Source organism: Pempheris klunzingeri, chromosome 11 (assembly GCF_042242105.1).
Source record: "Pempheris klunzingeri isolate RE-2024b chromosome 11, fPemKlu1.hap1, whole genome shotgun sequence".
Taxonomy (NCBI): domain Eukaryota; kingdom Metazoa; phylum Chordata; class Actinopteri; order Acropomatiformes; family Pempheridae; genus Pempheris; species Pempheris klunzingeri.
Window position 1 is genome coordinate 26,651,434 of NC_092022.1, and position 23,567 is coordinate 26,675,000.

The 23,567-nt window shown below is 42.2% G+C and overlaps 1 protein-coding gene across 1 annotated transcript in view; it reads right to left on the bottom strand.

Annotated features, from left to right (window-relative positions):
• Positions 1-9,429: 9,429 nt before the first annotated feature.
• The window catches only part of LOC139210213 (suppressor of tumorigenicity 14 protein homolog), a 15,709-nt gene continuing 1,571 nt past the window's right edge, over positions 9,430-23,567 (bottom strand). The window contains exons 2-19 of the mRNA XM_070840219.1: positions 22,804-22,966; positions 20,992-21,122; positions 20,810-20,880; positions 19,644-19,852; positions 18,983-19,018; positions 18,271-18,499; positions 17,472-17,608; positions 16,852-16,949; positions 15,568-15,668; positions 13,667-13,800; positions 13,468-13,572; positions 13,106-13,213; positions 12,893-13,009; positions 12,436-12,561; positions 12,170-12,353; positions 11,037-11,308; positions 10,812-10,948; positions 9,430-9,666 (exon numbers count right to left, since the gene is read on the bottom strand). Of these exons, the coding sequence (XP_070696320.1) occupies positions 9,505-9,666; positions 10,812-10,948; positions 11,037-11,308; positions 12,170-12,353; positions 12,436-12,561; positions 12,893-13,009; positions 13,106-13,213; positions 13,468-13,572; positions 13,667-13,800; positions 15,568-15,668; positions 16,852-16,949; positions 17,472-17,608; positions 18,271-18,499; positions 18,983-19,018; positions 19,644-19,852; positions 20,810-20,880; positions 20,992-21,122; positions 22,804-22,966 (2,520 nt within the window). The 3' untranslated portion in view covers positions 9,430-9,504. The remainder of the gene's footprint in view (positions 9,667-10,811; positions 10,949-11,036; positions 11,309-12,169; positions 12,354-12,435; positions 12,562-12,892; positions 13,010-13,105; positions 13,214-13,467; positions 13,573-13,666; positions 13,801-15,567; positions 15,669-16,851; positions 16,950-17,471; positions 17,609-18,270; positions 18,500-18,982; positions 19,019-19,643; positions 19,853-20,809; positions 20,881-20,991; positions 21,123-22,803; positions 22,967-23,567) is intronic.

A 23,567-nucleotide genomic window follows, 5' to 3' on the forward strand; every position in this document is an offset into this window, starting at 1 on the left:
GATTGAAAGGGATCGCACTGTGATCTAGTGGGCAGTGTTTATCCAACATGCGGCAGCTGTTGTGTTATTTCACATTTACTCAAAGAAACCAACATTTGTATGAATGTTTATATTTTCTTGATGAATTTTTTTTTTTTTATTGCATTGGATTCGTCAGTTCCACCAACATAACAAAGAAACACAAGAGAAATACTCTGGACTACATTTAATTGATTGGGAATTTGTCATTTAAACACCAAAATGTATGCATATTAAAACAACCATAAAAACAATCAATCAACTGTATTTGTCAGTAGATTTTAGTTAAATCTGAGCCATGAATGCTGAGTAAATAATATTTGTGATATTGTTACCAACAAATCTAAACTACAACTCATCAGGCCGACCAGCCACAACTACAGAAAAACATTCCTTCCACAGAGGAAAATTAAAAATTACTTAATTAACAAGTCATTCACGCAGCAACTGTCATCCTTTGAATTATATCATGATATTTTTCAAATTGCTCATATTTCTGCAACTCAAATTAAAAACGTGGAACTAGGATGTGGAATTGAAACTCCCCCAAAGGCCCGACAGTTACATGAATGAGGAAACACTGTACAAATAAATACATTCAGCAGAAAACATGTCACTGGCACAGCATGAATACAAAAAACAGGAAATGTAACAACAACAGAAGCTTTAAGGTAAAGCTGCTCCATCCTGAGCAAAGAGACCAAAGACTCACGATATGTTGACGTCACTAGAAAACCAAAGAACGTCTCACAACAAACTGTACAAAAACAAAACTTTTTTTATATCAATCATGTTTGATTTCAAAAACATTACCAGCAACTGAATATTGGCAAGACCAAAGTCCAATCCAATATTTATCCAATTTATTAAAAAGGGTTTAAAAATGAGTCTTTAAAAATGCGCCCTCTTCCTGTTTTGTGTTATAGTCATTATTGTTCACTCAGGAACCTTTAGGTGTTTCTCTAAACAAGGTGTGTCTCTGTTTTTCTACTGAATATTAATATTGTGGTAAAAAGTTGACTGAACTCTGGTGTTGTGTGAAACATTAGAGGACCCAGGACGGTTCCCTGGGGAAACCGCTCGACTGTGGATGGAACAAAAGTGTTACACAACAAATACACAACAGTTTCTCTTTCTCTCTCTCCCTAACCTCCCAGATCCTGGTTCTGTTAATGGGAAGTTCTTCCTGCCACTGTTTCCTAATATAATATCTGATGCTGCTCATGTGGAGATTCTTGAATCCTTAATGTTGAATTTCTGAATTGTTTGGTCTGAGCTGCTCTTTATGGAAAGAGTCTTGATAACGCTGTTATTAATTGGTGCTATATAAATAAAGATTGATTGATTGTCGACGTGGGCGAGAGATTGATTTATATCATACTGTCCCAGGATTAAATACACTGAAGTTATCTTTTGCCTTTAAAAACAACAGTATGGTAGCTTTATAGTATTTGGTATGATTTTTTGATAAGACAGCTGATCGTGTCCAGTTACTCCATGATTTTCTCTTTAAGACTGCAGGCAGAAATGAAAAGGTTGGCTGAGGACACCTTTCGTACAACAGCTTCTATAATATAAATCTCTTTTCTTTAAAAGCTACGGCACCAGTCAGTCAACTAAATAACTACACCTACAATATACTCACTAGGGACATGCCCAGGAAACCTCTAAGGGGAGGCGTCCTTAACCTGGAGGAGAGGAGCCAGAGTTGGTTATAACGTCACCACAGAGTTCATTGTCTCCAGATAACAGAGGCTGATAACAGGATACAGATACAATATGATGTGAGCATTAACCATAACCACTGCAACCAGTGGAAGAACCGACTGACAGGACGTGTTTGAAGCAAGAAAAACTCACCATGGACTCGTTCTTCAGTTCAGTGATGGTCGACTGTTCCTCTGCTGTGATGTTGTTCTTGTCTTTGCAGGCCAAATGTCTCTGTTGTTCAGACTGATCGTTCTTACAGCAAACGTACCAATCTCCATCGATCAACACAGACACAGGCCACAGCAGGCCAACGAAAACCGACTTGAAGATGCGACAGAATAAAACACCGTATTCCTGCAGCTGCTGACTTCAGTCCCACCTTGTGTCGAACATATACACACTTAATTCACACATTGTTTCGAACATGTACAGGTACATGTGTATTTCCAGGCTCTTTGAAATATCTTGTCCATCCAGAGATGCAAAACAAGCAAAATAAAACCCGGCATCACCATGTACATGTAGCAGGAAACAGCTTGTGGTTTGCAGGAGCACTGAAAATCCTCGTCAAGCACAACATTGTAAATAAAAATCACTGTGCACCATCTTTCCCTGCAGCTGATGATCTACAGCTACATGTGTATTTCCAGGCTGTTTGAAATATCTTGTCCGTCCAAAGATGCAAAACAAGCAAAATAAAAATCTTGGTTGCAGGAACACTGAAAATCTTTGTTAAGAACAACATTGTAAATAAAAATCTCAAAGATGGCGATGAAGGTGCTAAGCTGACTGAGAGCATATTGTGGAAAGATGTTCTTGATCTTTGGTGCCAATCTGCTGACAGCTGCTGCACGTACTCAAAACAGTTTGACAACCCACAGAAAGTCGACATGGGCGAGAGACGTAAATCTGTCTCTACTTATGGTGAAACTGATTTTTTTTAAAAATATTTTGTTTGTTGTCCTGCCAATTCAGAGTGAAAATTAATACACAGACTTGAACAATAATCTTGAATATGTAAACAACAGATTTCAGAACGGCTGCAACAAAGCAAAGATTTGAGCTTTTGTTTGGTTTATTTTGGCAACTTTTAAAACGGTTACTGTCCATTAGATAAGTCTTTATTTATCCCACAGTGGGGAAATTCACAATCATGTGAATAGTGAGTACAATGCAGCAGAAACAGGAAATTATTTGCCCGAGAGACATAAACCTCAAGTGCCAGTGGTTATGAAAGTGTGCACAATACTTTATAAGTCACATGGCTTTTGGTTTGGTCCTAATACGTAACAGACAATATCAGAAACTTAAAGTACTTTTACCCAGTTTTACTCCCGCCAAAGGTCCCTGACTTGATTTATAATTGCATCATAACATCATGAAAGTTATAATCGTAGCACTCAGTGACGTTGTGCAGAGTTCTAGGAGCTGAAAGCTGTTCCAATACAAAAAAATACGAAGCACAAAGTTTCTTTTAAACCGACTTTCCAAAGAACAAAATCAGCTAAAGCAAACTCAAGCCTGCGTCCAATGAGAAACAGCTACAGAGCAACAGAACCACAAAGAAACCAAAGTATCTGAGAATATGAGGAAGCATCACAGATTTAGAGGTTGTGGATGAAGTTGTTTGCAGAAGAGTTTGGTCTAGACCTGCGTCTTGAGATAATGCTGTATTGGCGCTATATAAATAACGATTGATTGATTGAAAGGGATCGCACTGTGATCTAGTGGGCAGTGTTTATCCAACATGCGGCAGCTGTTGTGTTATTTCACATTTACTCAAAGAAACCAACATTTGTATGAATGTTTATATTTTCTTGATGAATTTTTTTTTTTTTATTGCATTGGATTCGTCAGTTCCACCAACATAACAAAGAAACACAAGAGAAATACTCTGGACTACATTTAATTGATTGGGAATTTGTCATTTAAACACCAAAATGTATGCATATTAAAACAACCATAAAAACAATCAATCAACTGTATTTGTCAGTAGATTTTAGTTAAATCTGAGCCATGAATGCTGAGTAAATAATATTTGTGATATTGTTACCAACAAATCTAAACTACAACTCATCAGGCCGACCAGCCACAACTACAGAAAAACATTCCTTCCACAGAGGAAAATTAAAAATTACTTAATTAACAAGTCATTCACGCAGCAACTGTCATCCTTTGAATTATATCATGATATTTTTCAAATTGCTCATATTTCTGCAACTCAAATTAAAAACGTGGAACTAGGATGTGGAATTGAAACTCCCCCAAAGGCCCCACAGTTACATGAATGAGGAAACACTGTACAAATAAATACATTCAGCAGAAAACATGTCACCGGCACAGCATGAATACAAAAAACAGGAAATGTAACAACAACAGAAGCTTTAAGGTAAAGCTGCTCCATCCTGAGCAAAGAGACCAAAGACTCACGATATGTTGACGTCACTAGAAAACCAAAGAACATCTCACAACAAACTGTACAAAAACAAAACTTTTTTTATATCAATCATGTTTGATTTCAAAAACATTACCAGCAACTGAATATTGGCAAGACCAAAGTCCAATCCAATATTTATCCAATTTATTAAAAAGGGTTTAAAAATGAGTCTTTAAAAATGCGCCCTCTTCCTGTTTTGTGTTATAGTCATTATTGTTCACTCAGGAAGCTTTAGGTGTTTCTCTAAACAAGGTGTGTCTCTGTTTTTCTACTGAATATTAATATTGTGGTAAAAAGTTGACTGAACTCTGGTGTTGTGTGAAACATTAGAGGACCCAGGACGGTTCCCTGGGGAAACCGCTCGACTGTGGATGGAACAAAAGTGTTGCACAACAAATACACAACAGTTTCTCTTTCTCTCTCTCCCTAACCTCCCAGATCCTGGTTCTGTTAATGGGAAGTTCTTCCTGCCACTGTTTCCTAATATAATATCTGATGCTGCTCATGTGGAGATTCTTGAATCCTTAATGTTGAATTTCTGAATTGTTTGGTCTGAGCTGCTCTTTATGGAAAGAGTCTTGATAACGCTGTTATTAATTGGTGCTATATAAATAAAGATTGATTGATTGTCGACGTGGGCGAGAGATTGATTTATATCATACTGTCCCAGGATTAAATACACTGAAGTTATCTTTTGCCTTTAAAAACAACAGTATGGTAGCTTTATAGTATTTGGTATGATTTTTTGATAAGACAGCTGATCGTGTCCAGTTACTCCATGATTTTCTCTTTAAGACTGCAGGCAGAAATGAAAAGGTTGGCTGAGGACACCTTTCGTACAACAGCTTCTATAATATAAATCTCTTTTCTTTAAAAGCTACGGCACCAGTCAGTCAACTAAATAACTACACCTACAATATACTCACTAGGGACATGCCCAGGAAACCTCTAAGGGGAGGCGTCCTTAACCTGGAGGAGAGGAGCCAGAGTTGGTTATAATGTCACCACAGAGTTCATTGTCTCCAGATAACAGAGGCTGATAACAGGATACAGATACAATATGATGTGAGCATTAACCATAACCACTGCAACCAGTGGAAGAACCGACTGACAGGACGTGTTTGAAGCAAGAAAAACTCACCATGGACTCGTTCTTCAGTTCAGTGATGGTCGACTGTTCCTCTGCTGTGATGTTGTTCTTGTCTTTGCAGGCCAAATGTCTCTGTTGTTCAGACTGATCGTTCTTACAGCAAACGTACCAATCTCCATCGAGCCACACGGACACAGGCCACAGCAGGCCAACGAAAACCGCCTTGATGATGCGACAGAATAAAACACCGTATTCCTGCAGCTGCTGACTTCAGTCCCACCTTGTGTCGAACATATACACACTTAATTCACACATTGTTTCGAACATGTACAGGTACATGTGTATTTCCAGGCTCTTTGAAATATCTTGTCCATCCAGAGATGCAAAACAAGCAAAATAAAACCCGGCATCACCATGTACATGTAGCAGGAAACAGCTTGTGGTTTGCAGGAGCACTGAAAATCCTCGTCAAGCACAACATTGTAAATAAAAATCACTGTGCACCATCTTTCCCTGCAGCTGATGATCTACAGCTACATGTGTATTTCCAGGCTGTTTGAAATATCTTGTCCGTCCAAAGATGCAAAACAAGCAAAATAAAAATCTTGGTTGCAGGAACACTGAAAATCTTTGTTAAGAACAACATTGTAAATAAAAATCTCAAAGATGGCGATGAAGGTGCTAAGCTGACTGAGAGCATATTGTGGAAAGATGTTCTTGATCTTTGGTGCCAATCTGCTGACAGCTGCTGCACGTACTCAAAACAGTTTGACAACCCACAGAAAGTCGACATGGGCGAGAGACGTAAATCTGTCTCTACTTATGGTGAAACTGATTTTTTTTTAAATATTTTGTTTGTTGTCCTGCCAATTCAGAGTGAAAATTAATACACAGACTTGAACAATAATCTTGAATATGTAAACAACAGATTTCAGAACGGCTGCAACAAAGCAAAGATTTGAGCTTTTGTTTGGTTTATTTTGGCAACTTTTAAAACGGTTACTGTCCATTAGATAAGTCTTTATTTATCCCACAGTGGGGAAATTCACAATCATGTGAATAGTGAGTACAATGCAGCAGAAACAGGAAATTATTTGCCCGAGAGACATAAACCTCAAGTGCCAGTGGTTATGAAAGTGTGCACAATACTTTATATGTCACATGGCTTTTGGTTTGGTCCTAATACGTAACAGACAATATCAGAAACTTAAAGTACTTTTACCCAGTTTTACTCCCGCCAAAGGTCCCTGACTTGATTTATAATTGCATCATAACATCATGAAAGTTATAATCGTAGCACTCAGTGACGTTGTGCAGAGTTCTAGGAGCTGAAAGCTGTTCCAATACAAAAAAAGATAATTGAGATAATGCTGTATTGGCACTATATAAATAACGATTGATTGATTGAAAGGGATCGCACTGTGATCTAGTGGGCAGTGTTTATCCAACATGCGGCAGCTGTTGTGTTATTTCACATTTACTCAAAGAAACCAACATTTGTATGAATGTTTATATTTTCTTGATGAATTTTTTTTTTTTTATTGCATTGGATTCGTCAGTTCCACCAACATAACAAAGAAACACAAGAGAAATACTCTGGACTACATTTAATTGATTGGGAATTTGTCATTTAAACACCAAAATGTATGCATATTAAAACAACCATAAAAACAATCAATCAACTGTATTTGTCAGTAGATTTTAGTTAAATCTGAGCCATGAATGCTGAGTAAATAATATTTGTGATATTGTTACCAACAAATCTAAACTACAACTCATCAGGCCGACCAGCCACAACTACAGAAAAACATTCCTTCCACAGAGGAAAATTAAAAATTACTTAATTGACAAGTCATTCACGCAGCAACTGTCATCCTTTGAATTATATCATGATATTTTTCAAATTGCTCATATTTCTGCAACTCAAATTAAAAACGTGGAACTAGGATGTGGAATTGAAACTCCCCCAAAGGCCCCACAGTTACATGAATGAGGAAACACTGTACAAATAAATACATTCAGCAGAAAACATGTCACCGACAAAAAACAGGAAATGTAACAACAACAGAAGCTTTAAGGTAAAGCTGCTCCATCCTGAGCAAAGAGACCAAAGACTCACGATATGTTGACGTCACTAGAAAACCAAAGAACGTCTCACAACAAACTGTACAAAAACAAAACTTTTTTTATATCAATCATGTTTGATTTCAAAAACATTACCAGCAACTGAATATTGGCAAGACCAAAGTCCAATCCAATATTTATCCAATTTATTAAAAAGGGTTTAAAAAACGATTCTTTAAAAATGTGCGCTCTTCCTGTTTTGTGTTATAGTCATTATTGTTCACTCAGGAACCTTTAGGTGTTTCTCTAAACAAGGTGTGTCTCTGTTTTTCTACTGAATATTAATATTGTGGTAAAAAAGTTGACCGAACTCTGGTGTTGTGTGAAACATTAGAGGACCCAGGATGGTTCCCTGGGGAACTCCTCCAAATTTCATGAAACCTGACTTTGATGTATTCAAAAGGTCTTTGAAAAGTTTTTTTGTGGGTAAATTATTGGTGAGGAACCCAGTTTGGATCATAACATACATGTGATTGCACGGCCAGAAACCTCACACCTGCATCTCTAGAAGAATCATGATCAAGAAGATTCACGCATGAATTCATCTTTGTGGAAACAATAGATAAATGCACCATAACTGCTGTTTCAGATGAGAACATGCTAATCAGTAAGAAATCATCTAAATCCTTTATTGTATTTATCACAATTTTGATGATAAGGATAAGAAGAGAGAAAACCCAACAGTTAGTTTGGGACACTATGAGCAAAAGAAATCATCTGCTCTGAGTTGTTAAAATGTTGTGGTGTTATGGAGTTTGACAGAGTTCAGCGTTTCACCTTCACCTGTTGAACCGGTGTAACTCATTCACATTAGTTCTGCCGCAGAGGATGTTTCTATCGTACAGAGTTATTTGAGGCTATTGACTAAAAGCCAAAAACACAGACTGGTCATGTTCAAAGACAAAGAGATCGTGAGTCCACACTTACAGCTGGAACATGCATAAACTCAGAGAATGTAAAAAGTGCTTTTCTTTTTGCCCTGAGGATATTTTTGCTACCACTATTTACAAGACAAATAACAAACATCAGACTTTACTCCTGCAGTGATTGAAGCGAGAATATTTCATCGATCCCGACATGATCACACTTTTCACATGTTGTCTTTTTGTTTCTTGGTGCAGAAGCAGACAGCAGCCGAGGTTGCAAATGCTTTTTTAAAGCAGTTATCTAAAGATCACAACTTCACTTTTTCAACGTAACACAGGATTCATGCTCTGATGTTAGTTCACTCAACAGTCCTCCTGTCAAACTGTGGCAGAGAAGCTACGATAGCTTCCTCCATGTTTTGGACTTGCCGTCTTCTCAAAGCTCGGCTCGGTCGGGACAGTTTCCTGTTGGTTGAAGTCGGTGTCAGAGATTTCTTTCTACCTGGTGACTGAAGGCACTGAAACAGCAAAAACTGGCAACGACTCCAAAGAATTTGCTGCAAAACTGTTTTAGAAGTCAAACAGTCAGAGTCTGTTAGAGTCCCGTTCTTCTTAAATGTTCATAACTGATCGGTGGTTTCATTGTTATTCCACCTGCCTAATTATTAGTTTGTGTTTCTGCAGTCAAGGTGAAGCAGAGAAGAGTGTTTGTGCTGAGAAACTCGCTTTCTTTGCAGACGACGACAGAACTTTGAATCTGGAGTTGACGACTTGAGGTCTCATTGTGGACTCATCTCAGAGGACAAACGTGGCGCAGAGCAGAAACGATAGCAGAGAAAGTGCCCTGAATTTTCATCATTATTAAATTGAAAGATGATGATTAAGTTTGACTTCAGATTCATTGATGCTATTTACACCTGGATGTCACGAGCCTAAACACTATTATTTTATTTTAACCCAAACCATCATCTAAACCTAACCAATCTGCCACTGAGAACTGATAATAAAAGAAATCTGAAAAATACAAGTTAAGTAAGTTTACAAATAATTACATTTGAATCGAGCTGCAAACAGACAGGGGGAACTAAATAGCGAGCTGCTCTCAGTTTCTGCTTTGTTGCACTTTGATTTGTGAAAGAACGTTAATTCACAGATTCTGCTGTGGACATTAATCATGAAAATGACGATGTTTTGGTACAAAGACAGACGTCACCACCCACATTCACCTCCAGTCGAGTCTATGAAGGTGTAGCGCCCGGCTACACTCCGCTCCTCTCCTTTATCCAGTGCCGGAATTTGGTGACTCGGGTGTAGATGCCCGGTTTGTTCCTGCGAGCGCAGCCGTCGCCCCAGCTCACCACGCCGGCCAGGAAGACCCGCCCACTGGGGCCAGTGACGGACAGCGGCCCACCGGAGTCGCCCTGTAGGGGCCAGATGGGGCAGTTAGAGCAGAGCGAACACAGGGGTCCAAAACAGGAAGTGATTTGGTGTTTAAGCTTCAGCTGAGAGACGTAAACTAAACATGATCGACTCAGAGCTGCACCACAGGTTACCTTTTACTCTGAGAGGCAAACAAGCCACTTAATGCCCCCCCTTATAAATTCACACTCACAGAACCAGAGTAACATCTGTAACTCCTGTTTTAAAGTCTAAAGCGACTCCTGTTTCAGACGTGTGACCAAAAGCATCTTTCTGCCCGTAGCAACCGATCGTGGATCGTTAAGGCCAACACACCGTGAAAAAGTTGTTGATCCTGTACGAGATGAACAATCTGACTTTATTAGAAGGTGGAAAACTGTTGAACTGAAACATCTAAACCGAAATAATTAATAATGAACATCAAGCTGAAACAGCAGCTTGTAATACATCCTGTCACCACTCATTCTTACACTGGGGTCAACAGGAGGAGAGATTTGTTGGATTTTCTCTGTAAAAGGTCAAATAACTCAACTTTATTACAAAATATACTGCGATAAAGTGACTAATTTACTGACTGTGGTGTTAAGTTACTCCCCAACTATGAGGATTAGTGTCCATATAACAACATGTGAACATCTGATGCCTTAAACTCTCTGGACAATAAATCTGTTGAGGCCAATCAAAGTCTAAATGAGCGACTTCTAGTGGAAACAAATGCATTTAAACAAATTCAATTCTCTGGATCGATTGTCAGCTGGGATTGACTCCAGTCCCCTTCAGGATAAGTGGTATAGATAATGGATGGACAACGACAACGACAACATGGGGGCATTTGTGGCCAAATTGCTGAAGTCAGAGCGAACTACAGTGGACGAGGCTGAACTGGGAACACGACGCTGCCACAGAGCCACCTCAGGGTGCTGCTCTGTGATCTGCTGTGATGAATTCCCCGGAGTATGAACACAAAGACCAGGTCTTGCCCACCGCGTGAGGACATGAATACAGCCAAGTGTGACTGAAAACCCCTCTGACAGACAGGGGGCCGTTTCTGAAGCAAACGATCCAACAATCAACATGATGAGTTTGGTTTTACATCCACGTTCCCTTCGATTTCAGTCAGTCGAATGTTGTGCGTCAGTGACTGTACCTGACAGGCGTCCACGCCTCCTTTGAGGACGCCGGCGCACAGCATCCTGTCAGTGACCTCGTCGCTCATCAGGCTCTTACACACCGTGCTGTTGACGATCCGAACCTCCGCCTTCTGCAGGACGGTCGCAGTGAGGCCTGAAACACGAGATCGTTGCATGTTCGAGAGGAAACAAAAAGCGCTATCTGCCAGAATCTGTTTTCATGTCCTTCTCCGCGGACTCACCTCCCTCTCTGGTGGCGCCCCAGCCGGTGATCCACGCCTCTTGGCCTGCTGGGAAGTCGTAGGTGGGGGAGGGCAGGCAGATGGGCCAGATGTTCTGGTTGAGGGTGACGTTGGCGTCCAGCTCCATCAGAGCGATGTCGTTGTCGTAGGTGCCGGGGTTGTACTTGTGGTGAGCGACGATTCTCCTCACGTTCCTCCTCACCGTCCACTCGTTGGTCTGACTCTGCACGTGCAGACCCAGCAAGGCCTCCCATTGGTCGGCCTGCGAGTACCTGTACCGACACACAGTCAAGAGGTCAGAGGTCACGTCTGCAGGAGATGTTTTACCCACAGAGTGTGGAAAGACGTGTCGGTGTCCTCTGATTGGTCGGTATCAGTCTGCGTAAAGAAGCGTCCTCTGATTGGTCGGTATCAGTCTGTGTAAAGAAGCGTCCTCTGATTGGTCGGTATCAGTCTGTATAAAGAAGCGTCCTCTGATTGGTCGGTATCAGTCTGTGTAAAGAAGCGTCCTCTGATTGGTCGGTATCAGTCTGTGTAAAGAAGCGTCCTCTGATTGGTCGGTATCAGTCTGTGTAAAGAAGCATCCTCTGATTGGTCGGTATCAGTCTATAAAGAAGCGTCCTCTGATTGGTCGGTATCAGTCTGTATAAAGAAGCGTCCTCTGATTGGTCGGTATCAGTCTGTATAAAGAAGCGTCCTCTGATTGGTCGGTATCAGTCTGTATAAAGAAGCGTCCTCTGATTGGTCGGTATCAGTCTGTGTAAAGAAGCGTCCTCTGATTGGTCGGTATCAGTCTGTGTAAAGAAGCGTCCTCTGATTGGTCGGTATCAGTCTATAAAGAAGCGTCCTCTGATTGGTCGGTATCAGTCTATAAAGAAGCGTCCTCTGATTGGTCGGTATCAGTCTATAAAGAAGCGTCCTCTGATTGGTCGGTATCAGTCTGTATAAAGAAGCGTCCTCTGATTGGTCGGTATCAGTCTATAAAGAAGCGTCCTCTGATTGGTCGGTATCAGTCTGTAAAGAAGCGTCCTCTGATTGGTCGGTATCAGTCTATAAAGAAGCGTCCTCTGATTGGTCGGTATCAGTCTATAAAGAAGCGTCCTCTGATTGGTCGGTATCAGTCTTAAACCTACTTGTTGGGCCCGTTGTCCTGGACGCAGTGAGCAGCCGTCACCAGCCAGCGGTTACTCAGCACCGACGCTCCACAGACGTGACCTGTGCCCCTGATGTGGAGGCTCACCTGCCAGGGCCACTCGCCCTCCCTGGACGCCTGACCGCCCACGATACGAGAGCTCCGGTACGGCCTCGTCCCGCACTCTGAACACACACACACACACACACAGGTGTAAACAAACAGGCGTGTACACAGCTGTGTGTGTGCGCGTGTGTGTGAACCTACGGCAGCCCTCCTCGTCCGAACCGTCCTCACAGTCTTGCTCTCCGTCACACTCTGGGTTCAGTTTACTGATGCAGCGTCCACTGCTGCAGCGGAAGGTGAAGTCTGAACACTGCTGCAGGACCAGAGCTGAGGACACACGCACAGTTTTAATTTGATGGTACAAAAATATTTATGCAGGAGTCAATAAGAATGCAGCGCCTGCCCATCCCACTTTCATACCTGGATAAATATTTTAAATTAAATTTGATTAAATTAAAACCATCATATCTCCGTTGTTTTTTTTTAAATCACTTGCAGTTTCGAGTGAGTTTTCTTGGTTTGGTTTTTCTGTTATTTCCCCTTTTCCACATTAGAATAGAATGGAATAGTTCCTTTATACCTCGGCCAGGTCTCCCTTGTAAAAGAGGTTTCTAATCTCAGTGGGACTTCCTGGTTAAATAAAAGGTGTCAAACTTACATTTTTCACATTTAGACTCATCCGATCCATCTAAGCAGTCGTCCTTTCCGTTACACTTCAGCTTCTCCGGGACGCAGCGGCCGTTTCTGCAGGAAAACTCTCCCGGTTTACATTTCACTGCGACAGAAAAGGAGGCGTTTTAGCCGCCTGAGCTCCGGCGTGACGCAAGACAACGTTTGTATTTTAGCCGCCGACTGGTTCGGTTTAACCCACCACAGTTTTCCTCGTCCGTCTCGTCCCCGCAGTCGTCGAACCCGTCGCATTCCCAGAACTTCGGCTTACAGCGGCCATTTTTGCACTTCATCTGAGACGCCTCGCACTCTGAGGCATGGAGACAAAACCAAAACCACGTTAGGTCTCCTGACCAGGGGGACCAGGCCTCCAGGTGCTTTCAGAGGGAACAACACGGACAAAGTCGTGACGAGGAGCTGATGGTTTAAGGCTGCACTAGTTTTTAACCATGTTACTCAAAAAGGAGGAAATAAAGGGACTATTTTCAGCGGCGGATGAATCCAACATTAATATGAGACGTCCTGGGGTTCAGATCCTGTCTGTGGAGACAAAAACAGACTCACTGCAGTCGTCCTCGTCGCTGCCGTCGCCGCAGTCGTTCCAGCCGTCGCACTGCAGAGTCTTATTGATGCAGAGGTTGTTGGTGCACTGGAACCTTCCAGGACAAGCTGATCAATGACAGCAAACGATCAGATACCAGATCCCGTTAATGGAGGGAATCAATGGAAAACTGCAAGTCAGAAGGAGTAGGTAAGGTCTTACGGTTGGTCGGCACAAAGGCTTCGTACTCGGCGGTGAAACCCTGACCGACGTAGGACGAGTCAGAGTTAAACTTGATGGTCATCATGTTGCTTCGGCTGGTGATCACGGTGCTCTTCGGTTTACTGCCACACAGTCTGCAACACAGAGGAACAGACGGCTCAGCGTCCTGGTGGGTGGACGGGCAACAGGCAGTTTACTTTAGTGCCGTAAACCGTCTAGTTTAGGTAGTGCCGTAAACCGCCAAGTTTACTTTAAGGCCGTAAACCGTCTGGTTTACTTTAGTGCCGTAAACCGCTGAGTTTACTTTAGTGCCGTAAACCGTCTGGTTTACTTGAGTGCCGTAAACCGCCGAGTTTACTTGAGTGCCGTAAACCGTCTGGTTTACTTGAGTGCCGTAAACCGCCGAGTTTACGTGAGTGCCGTAAACCACCGAGTTTACTTTAGTGCCGTAAACCGTCTGGTTTACTTGAGTGCCGTAAACCGCTGAGTTTACTTTAGTGCCGTAAACCGTCTGGTTTACTTGAGTGCCGTAAACCGCCGAGTTTACTTGAGTGCCGTAAACCGCCGAGTTTACTTTAAGGCTGTAAACCGTCTGGTTTACTTTAGTGCCGTAAACCGCCGAGTTTACTTTAAGGCCGTAAACCGTCTGGTTTACTTTAGTGCAGTAAACCGCCAAGTTTACTTGAGTGCCATAAACAGCCGAGTTTACTTGAGTGCCGTAAACCGTCTGGTGGCGGGGAAGAAAGGTGAGAAGGATCCTCGGCCTGCGGTCAGCTTACCTCCACACTCTGAGACCAACACATCCAGGTGGGCCCACAGGTGAGGTGAGGAACAGAGAGAGGAGACGTTAAGACGAGTACAAAGGAAGCAGCTTATTTCTCTTCACTTACTTTCACTTTTATTTTCAGCCATTAATCTGCAGATCTTTGGTGGTTAGTTAGTCAGTACTGATAAAGATTTAAATTAGTTGCTGGTTAACTTTCAGTTGATCGACCTTCGTGAAATTCTTTGGCCGTAACAGCAAAGATATGTTTAATATAGAAGATAGAGACAAATGAAAGATAAATATAAAGATAAACACAAGTGATATACGAGCATAAAAAGCAAAAACGGATCTGAGCTGCTTCCTGAAGTTAAAGATCAGTTCCTTTAAACCAGATTCAGATATATTATTATATTATTACAGATTATCGAGAAAATAACAACATAAACGGCGTTGACGACCCGACGTACTTTGCTCGGTCATGGGGATCTGGGAGAAGTTGGCTCTGTAAACCACAAACTGTCTAGTTTACTTTACGGCACTAAAGTAAACTAGAGGGTTTAGTGGCGTAAACCGTCTAGTTTACTTTAGTGCCGTAAACTGTCTAGTTTAGAGGAAGAAGCAAAGACCTTCAACGTAGTTCCTCTTGTAGAGCTACTGCTTATTTATCTCTTTTCTTTTTCTAATTATCTATTTGTTTTTATTCCTGAAGCGGTGTTAAAGGGCAAAGCAAGAACTTCACTTGGGCGGTGAAACTTGTTTTCATCTTTATATACGACAATAAAATGATTTAATTGAATTGACTTGTTAGTCTAGACTTAACTTGGGACTTAAAAGCCAAAACCTGAGACTTCTTTGTGTCTTGACTGGGAACTTTTGACTTTAAACTTGTTGATGTTGACTTGGGACTCGCTAGTTTTGATTTTAAATTATTGGTTTTGACTCGTAGCTCATCTTTGGACGTACTAGTCTTGGCTTGTTAGTCAAGTTAGACTCATTTAGATCACCGTCGAGTCTTTGCAGGTTTGGACTTTCTAAGTCTGAGTCAGATCTCCAATAACTCGCCATAGATGTGTTTTACAGTCTTTCTATTGAACCACAGGTGACAGAAGAAGCAAACAACCCACTGATGGCCGACCTTTCACCGTTGACGTCAACATAATCGGTGCGACACTGAGCACCGCTCTCTCCCAACAGGAACTTGTTGAACTGAACCTTCACAAATTTTTCCTTTGAGGCCTGAAAAGGACAAAAATGGAGACACAACAATAAGACAGAATTAGAAAATCCCAAACTGGGGGGGAAAGTACATAGTCTGTATGTCACACAGAATATGTCAGATACAACTTTTCCAATACGTGATCGATTGTCATGACGCTTTGTACACATTCATGTTGAAGTAGGAGGAAGAAGAGTAATAACTGAGTGTTCATACCAAGCATAGCACATGTAACAGATAACACAATCGAATGTGCTAATGTGTTAACTGCCTGTGCACACGACCTCTCAGAGGTGCTCACTCGTCTAGATTTTGGAGCACCAGTTCCCCTTTAGCTTAGGAGAAGGCACTTTCCAAGCAAAACCAGTGGCCAAATTACAGATGATGTAATTTGGCTCCACTAAACTTTAACCACCGTCACTGCTCCTCACCTGACCGCCATCCCCTCGCCTCAGCAGGGTCTGACGGCATCATAGAAAGGATCCCTACAGAGAGAGACCTGGAAGATCCTTTTGATTTAACCACAAACAGCACACACACCAGACTACATTCACTAAAACAGGGATTTTAGAGAACAGGACACAGGAGCTGCTGCCTCCATCAGTCAGTGTGTTTGTGTGATTTGGTGTTCTGCCAGGTAAAATAACATTTTTGTCAGTGTCATCTGGCGGCTTTGAGCAGAACGGCGTCACTGCTGATCCTGGTTGAACAAGAGCCCGTTTCATGGCTGCCGGCTGAGGTGAGCTATCGGACCAGTTCCAACATTTTTTATTCCCCCAGTCATCTCAGAGCAAACATGTAGAAATAGTGAGAGGCTGTTCTCAATGAACTGACCACAGGCCGACTTTGGAGGTCCTTCCTGGAGTCATGACACCTTTTAATGCAACACATCATTGCACTGCTATTTTATGGCTGTTTATTATCTAGTATTTTATTACTTAGCTGTGAGAGAGTGTGGGGCTGTGTTACTGAATAACTGAATTTCCTTCAGGATCAATAAAGTATCTATCTACCTGTTCAAAACTACCAAAGTTATCCTTAAAGTTCATGACTCTCTACAGTTTTGGTCTCCAAGTATAAAGAATTAAATTCAACACTGACTTTGGCATTAATGTAAATATAAACTGTAAAAACATCAAACTGTTGTTTCACATCAGTAAACTGCATTTTGTTTTTTCGTTATTTACTTTCTGTATCACTCACCTGGATGGTCCAGACACAGGTGCTGCGTGGGGGATAGTTGGCAGGGAAGAAAGGTGAGGAGAAGGATCCTCGGTCTGCGGTCAGCTGACCTCCACACTCTGACACCAACACATCCAGGTGGGCACACAGGTGAGGTGAGGAACAGAGAGAGGAGACGTTAAGACGAGTACAAAGGAAGCAGCTTATTTCTCTTCACTTTTATTTTCAGCCATTAATCTGCAGATCTTTGGTGGTTAGTTAGTCAGAAAATCAGCCCTGATAAAGATTTAAATTAGTTGCTGGTTAACTTTCAGTTGATCGACTTTGAACTTTTTTTTTTATCCGTCGATTCAAGACTCAAGATCTTTATTGTCCCTCCGCTTTTATATTTACACTTGTGTGAAATTCTTTGGCCGTAACAGCAAAGATATTTTTGATATAAAAGATAGAGACAAAGAAAAGATAAATATAAAGATAAACATAAGTGACATACGAGCATAAAAAGCAATAAAAGGATCCGAGCTGCTTCCTGAAGTTAAATATCAGTTCCTTTAAACCAGATTCAGATATATTATTATATTATTACAGTAGAGCAGCATCGAGAAAATAACTACATAAACGACTTTGAGGACCCGACGTACTTCGCTCGGTCATGGGGATCTGGGAGAAGTTGGCTCTGAATCCGGGGAAGTTCTTCTTCTCGTTGGTGACCAGCGTCAGCAGCATGACGCTCCCCGAGGACACGAAGGACAGAGAGTCATGAGGATACCCGCAGAGTCTGCAGACAGAGCGCGATCAATAAAACATCCGTCGCTAATGAAGTCGGAATATTACAAGAATAAAGTCGCACATTTGAGAAAAAAGATGCAGTATTATGAAAGGATAGTTGAAATTTGGATAAACAACACAAGATATTATGTGAATGTCATGATTTAAAGAGCATTTTGAGAATAAAGTCAGAATTTTGAGAAAAAAAATCTAAATATTACGAGCAAAGCAAAACAAGACGTATTACGAGATGTCATAATTTCAAGAAAAAAGTCGGAGAAGAACAGTCAAAATATTCTAACATCATTCTCATAAAAAAAAAAGTATTGGATTGGCTCAGCTGGCTGTGAGAAGACTCCCTTCATGGCCACCAGACTCCATTGACAAAAACTCCATTTTAACTTGAAGAAGATTCGGTGGCTTCCTGCTGCCTTGACCAGTGAGTTTGTTACACAAGTACTCTGTTGGATCTGAACAAACCTTTTAAAGCACCAAAGTCACACAATAACACAAACAAACTAACTGATCGAGGCAGCAGTCGATCAGAACTGCTATGTACTGAGAGGTAAAATTGTTGTTTTTGTGAATGGAGTCTGGTGCGTTTGCAGAGAGCGATATATAACGGCTTTATCAACGACTTGTTTCAGAGAGTTGAACTAGTCTGAGTCTCACTCCGTCAGGACTTGGTGCTCTATGGGAGCCAGGGAGTCGTAGATTTTGATGAAGTCTTGCTGACAGTCATCCTCCAGGATCAGGGTGTGGAAGTCCAGCCGGACCCGGTGGCCCGAGTCGGCCCTCAGCCTCCACTGCAGGTAGACGTTGGGTGGGTACGAAGTGTCCGGAAACCCCGGCGACTGCACGACTCCGGCTTTACTGACGTGGATGTTGAACAACTTTTTCACTGGAAACAAGTAAAATCTGGTTTCACTGAAGGTCTGAACATAAAAACTCTATTATTAGATTATATTACTTTACAATAACGGCAAATACTTTAATGCTTCATTAGGTTCAGGGTCAGATGTTTTATGGTGTGGAGGATATTTAAAATTAAATGTCCAAATAGAATAAAATCTAATATGTTTTTTCATGTCTTACTGGTTTTTATTATTACTGCTCTTATTTCTTTTACAGTGTATGGCCTAACTAGTGGTAGTCTTATGTCTTTTAATTTTCTATTTGGACTTTTAATTTGAAATACAACCAAAAATATCCACTAAAAAGTGCAGATGTCTTTCTAATTAGCTTATTTTGGATAGTCAATCTTCCTTTAGAGTCTTTTAAAGGACTGTGTCGAGCTCTTTCAAAGTAAAATGACTGGAGACGTTAAATATCAAAGAAAAAACACACATAACAATAAATAAGAATAAGAATCAGCAGCTCTCACCAGATAACGAGCTCCTGGTCATTCGTGGGTCGAGAGCTGCCAACACAAAACAGACAGCGAGGGACATGGGGGGCTTTTATTAGACATGATAAAGACGTAAAACTCAGTGAATGAGAGTAAAAACGCAGTATTTTTGTTCTGTAATGTGGTGAAGTAGAAGTTTAAATCAGCACACATTCACGCACCCTGTTATCTTTCTATCTTAGATCTTATGTTTCTATAAGTGAACCAGCTGTCAGTCATAACAACTGTTAAATAACAGCCTGGTGTCAAGTTAACTCCTGTATTTTAAATTTTGGCTTCATAGCAACCAGACTCCATTGACAAAAACAGTAATTTAACACAGGAGTTGCTGGTTTACTGCTGCCTCGATATTTGGGATTTTGTGTTATTGTGTGTTACACAAATATTATGTTGGATCCAAACTGATCCTTTAAATCAGCAAAGTCACACAATAACACAAACACACTGACTGATGGAGGCAGCAGCAGAGCAGCAGCTCCTGTGTCCTGTTCTCTAAAACCCCTGTTTTAGTGAATGTAGTCTGGTGTGTGTGCTGTTTGTGGTTAAACCAAAAGGATCTTCCAGGTCTCTCTCTGTAGGGATCCTTTCCATGATGCTGTCACACACTCAGATGATGAGCAGTAAACTGTGGACAAACCTCTGGAGATGACGTTGTTGACGCTCAGAGCGTCGGTGGGCTTCAGCAGCAGTCGTCCCTGGCGGCCCTGCTCACTTCCTGCCGACGGCCCAATAGACTCGATGGCTTCGTCCAGCGCCGCCTGCTGGGAGGTGTGGAGGTCGAACTCTGCCTCGTAGTAGGCCACGATGCTGTTGCCGCCGCCGCCGCCACCGCTGCCGTCGCCCTCACTGCAGAGACACATTTACAGTCGGTTCAGTTTCACCACCTAAATAAAGGAACCGTTCGACTTCACACATCACTTTTTTATACTTTCAGGAAATGCTTTTTCTCTCTGCTAGTCAATTAATCAATTAGTTGATAGACAGAAAACTAATTTGATAACTAGTCCTTCAATCCTTCATGTCCCACGTTCTCAAATGTTAAAATGTGCCACTTTTCTTGGTTTTGTATCATAATAAATTGAATACTTTTGGGTTTTGGATGATTTGTCGGACAAACTGAGACATAAAAGACAGAAACTCTACAACCGATGAGTGTTGAGTTATTTCTTTTTTCATGTGTCATATTCTGCAGGTAAAGACACAGAAACCACAGTGAGAAGTGTTTAAAGTTGCTGTATGATGTCAAAGTGACCGTCACAGATCCCAAATCATCAGGCTTTGATTTGACAAAGTGGCCAAACCGTGTAATTACATCGATGGCGTCCGTCACATGACGCTGTTTGTTTTTCCCCCCACAGACTCACGTTGTGTGAGTTTGATCCATTCAGTCTGAAAACATTTGGAAAGACGAGAAGAGCCATTAAATCATTTTATCCTCATTCAAGTTAGCACCGGGCTAACAGGAAGTTAGCATTGGGCTAACAGGAAGTTAGCACTGAGGTAGCACTAACTGAGGTTCTACGACTGCCAGAGACAGAACGCGACGCCAAGATTCATCAGGACAGGGGTGTCAAACATACGGCCTGCGGGCCAAAACCGGTCCGCCAGAGGGTCCAATCTCATTACATGTGAACATCTTCAGAATGTACTGGTACTTTTTTGCACTAAAACAAAGGGAACAATGAGGAGTCGTCGTTATTTAAAGGTTATTACACTGTGATGTCACTGTGGCCCCCTGGAGATCACACGGGGCTGCATGTGGCCCCTGACCTGAAATGAGTGGCCTCGGTGAGGAACGCCTACCTGAAGGCCTGGACCGAGGAGCCTTTGAAGGTTTTGGCGAGCACCGAGTTTTTGGAGTACATCAGTTTGAGCTGAAAGACAACAGAGTCACGTTTTGGATTTAATGCACAGCGTTGACATTTCAGCTGAAGTGGAGGTGTGGAGGACTCCCATGATGCTTTGGGGCCCGCGTGAAGCCTCACCTGCTGGCCGACCAGAAAGGCCAGGTTTGTGAACTGAGGGCTGTTCTGATCTTCATACGACGGCAGGAAGCGCTGGTTATTGATCTCCATGGAGCCGATATAAATCTTCTTCATCCTGACGTCGCTGCGCACTGAAGAGACGAAGAAATACGACTCAGGTTTTATTTTATTTGCTTCACTTGACAATAAAATAGAAGCTTATGTTGAATTTGTACCACCTTTAATAACTAACTAAGATGATGGTGTTCCCATACTCACACCTTTTATGTTAAAGGAGAGTTCTGGTATCTTTAAACCTGAATCCTGGTTTTACAAATTTTGGGTACCAGTAGATCACTTCAGCCAGCAAACGGGCTGCAACGTGATCCTTTGGGACAACTGCACCTGATCACAGTAGGTCCACTAAAAGAGCTTGTTTGATCCACTGACAGGCTCAGAGTGTTATTCTAAGTGTGTGACAGCATCATGGAAAGGATCCCTACAGAGAGAGACCTGGAAGATCCTTTTGGTTTAACCACAAACAGCACACACACCAGACTCCATTCACTAAAACAGGGATTTAAGAGAACAGGACACAGGAGCTGCTGCTCTGCTGCTGCCTCCATCAGTTAGTTTGTTTGTGTTACTGTATGTTGCTCAAATATTGTATTGGATCCAAACTAAACCTTTAAAACACCAAAGTCACACAACAACTCAAACAAATTAATCGATCGAGGCAGCAGCAGACCAGCAACTTCTGTCTTCTGAAAGGTAAAATTACTGTTTTTGTTAATGGAGTCTGGTATGTTTGAAGAGGCTCAGATTATTATTCTAAGCGTCTGAGTGTTTGACCAGTTAGCTTGTTGGTCAGTTTGGATCCAACACAATATTTATACTCCTGGTCACCTTTAAAGCTGCCGTGGGGGGGGTCTCTGTAAAAGCAGCTCTGTGTGCTGTCAGAGCTTCTCGCTGAAACTCTTTGTGTGAATTGCTTCACTGCAAATGTGCTGAACTGAATTCCTTCCTCATAAACATTTTATATGTTGAAACCTGTAAAACCTGTTCACAGCCATGTTTGGTGACAACCGCCTTCCTCGTGACCTTTTACCGACATGTTATTAGCTCCAGCATTTCAGACTGAAACAATTAGCTCATTAATTTAATTATGTCAAACTAAACTAATGTCATTCATAATGACATTCAGTTATTATTTGAGTCCTTTAAGATCCTCTTGGTTTAACCACAAACAGCCGTTATATCACACACACCAGACAGTTGTCGATCTACTGCTGCCTCTGTCGGCTAGCTTGCTTGTGTTAATGCATGACTGCTGTTTTAAAGAGTCCGTTCAGATAAAACACATAATCACACAGTAACACAAAACCCAAAGTATTTGCAGATCGAGGCGGCAGCTCCCATGTCCAGCAGGGTTAATTTACCATATTTGCCAATGGAGTCTGGTGGCTTTGAAAACAGCCTGTTCACAGCCCGTTTGGTGGCTGCTGGCTGAGGTGATCTACTGGACCAGTTCCAACACTTTTACTACCTACCAGTCATCCAGACACCAGGATGTGGACACAGAGGATCATGGGTAGAAACAGAGAAGTTACCCTTTAAAGGCTCTTCAGTATTTATTTCACTTCTACCCCTCAGAGTGACTTCCTGCACTTTGCTGCTGACTAACTCGCCCTGAGCGCTCAAACCGAGACTTTGTTTGAATAAATAAAAGCCTTGGTATCTGATGTTTGGACACCTTCGCTTTCCCTCCCAGCGTGACTCACACCTTGTCCCCTGGCTGTTTAAATAAAGGTTGTTGAAATGAAGGGAGCTCACGGTGGAAGTGCCACACCAGCAGGCCGGTCAGCAGAGCCACGCCGGCGGCCGACAGCAGCAGCCCCACGCCGACCCACAGCCTCTTCCTGCGGCCCGGCTTCTTCTCCAGCCGCTTGCTGTCCGGGGCCGGCAGGAACTGGAGGGTCGCGTCCCAGTCGTGGTTCTGCGGAGACGGGGGAAGAGGGGGAAGAGGGGGGAGGAGGAGAGGTTTGGTCATTTACCTCCACTTTGTTCTGTGGACTGAACACGTCAGGACCATTCAAATATAACCCAACACTTCTTTATAGACTGATACCGACCAATCAGAGGACGCTTCTTTATAGACTGATACCGACCAATCAGAGGACGCTTCTTTATAGACTGATACCGACCAATCAGAGGACGCTTCTTTACAGACTGATACCGACCAATCAGAGGACGCTTCTTTATACAGACTGATACCGACCAATCAGAGGACGCTTCTTTACAGACTGATACCGACCAATCAGAGGACGCTTCTTTATAGACTGATACCGACCAATCAGAGGACGCTTCTTTATAGACTGATACCGACCAATCAGAGGACGCTTCTTTATAGACTGATACCGACCAATCAGAGGACGCTTCTTTATAGACTGATACCGACCAATCAGAGGACGCTTCTTTACAGACTGATACCGACCAATCAGAGGACGCTTCTTTATAGACTGATACCGACCAATCAGAGGACGCTTCTTTATAGACTGATACCGACCAATCAGAGGACGCTTCTTTACACAGACTGA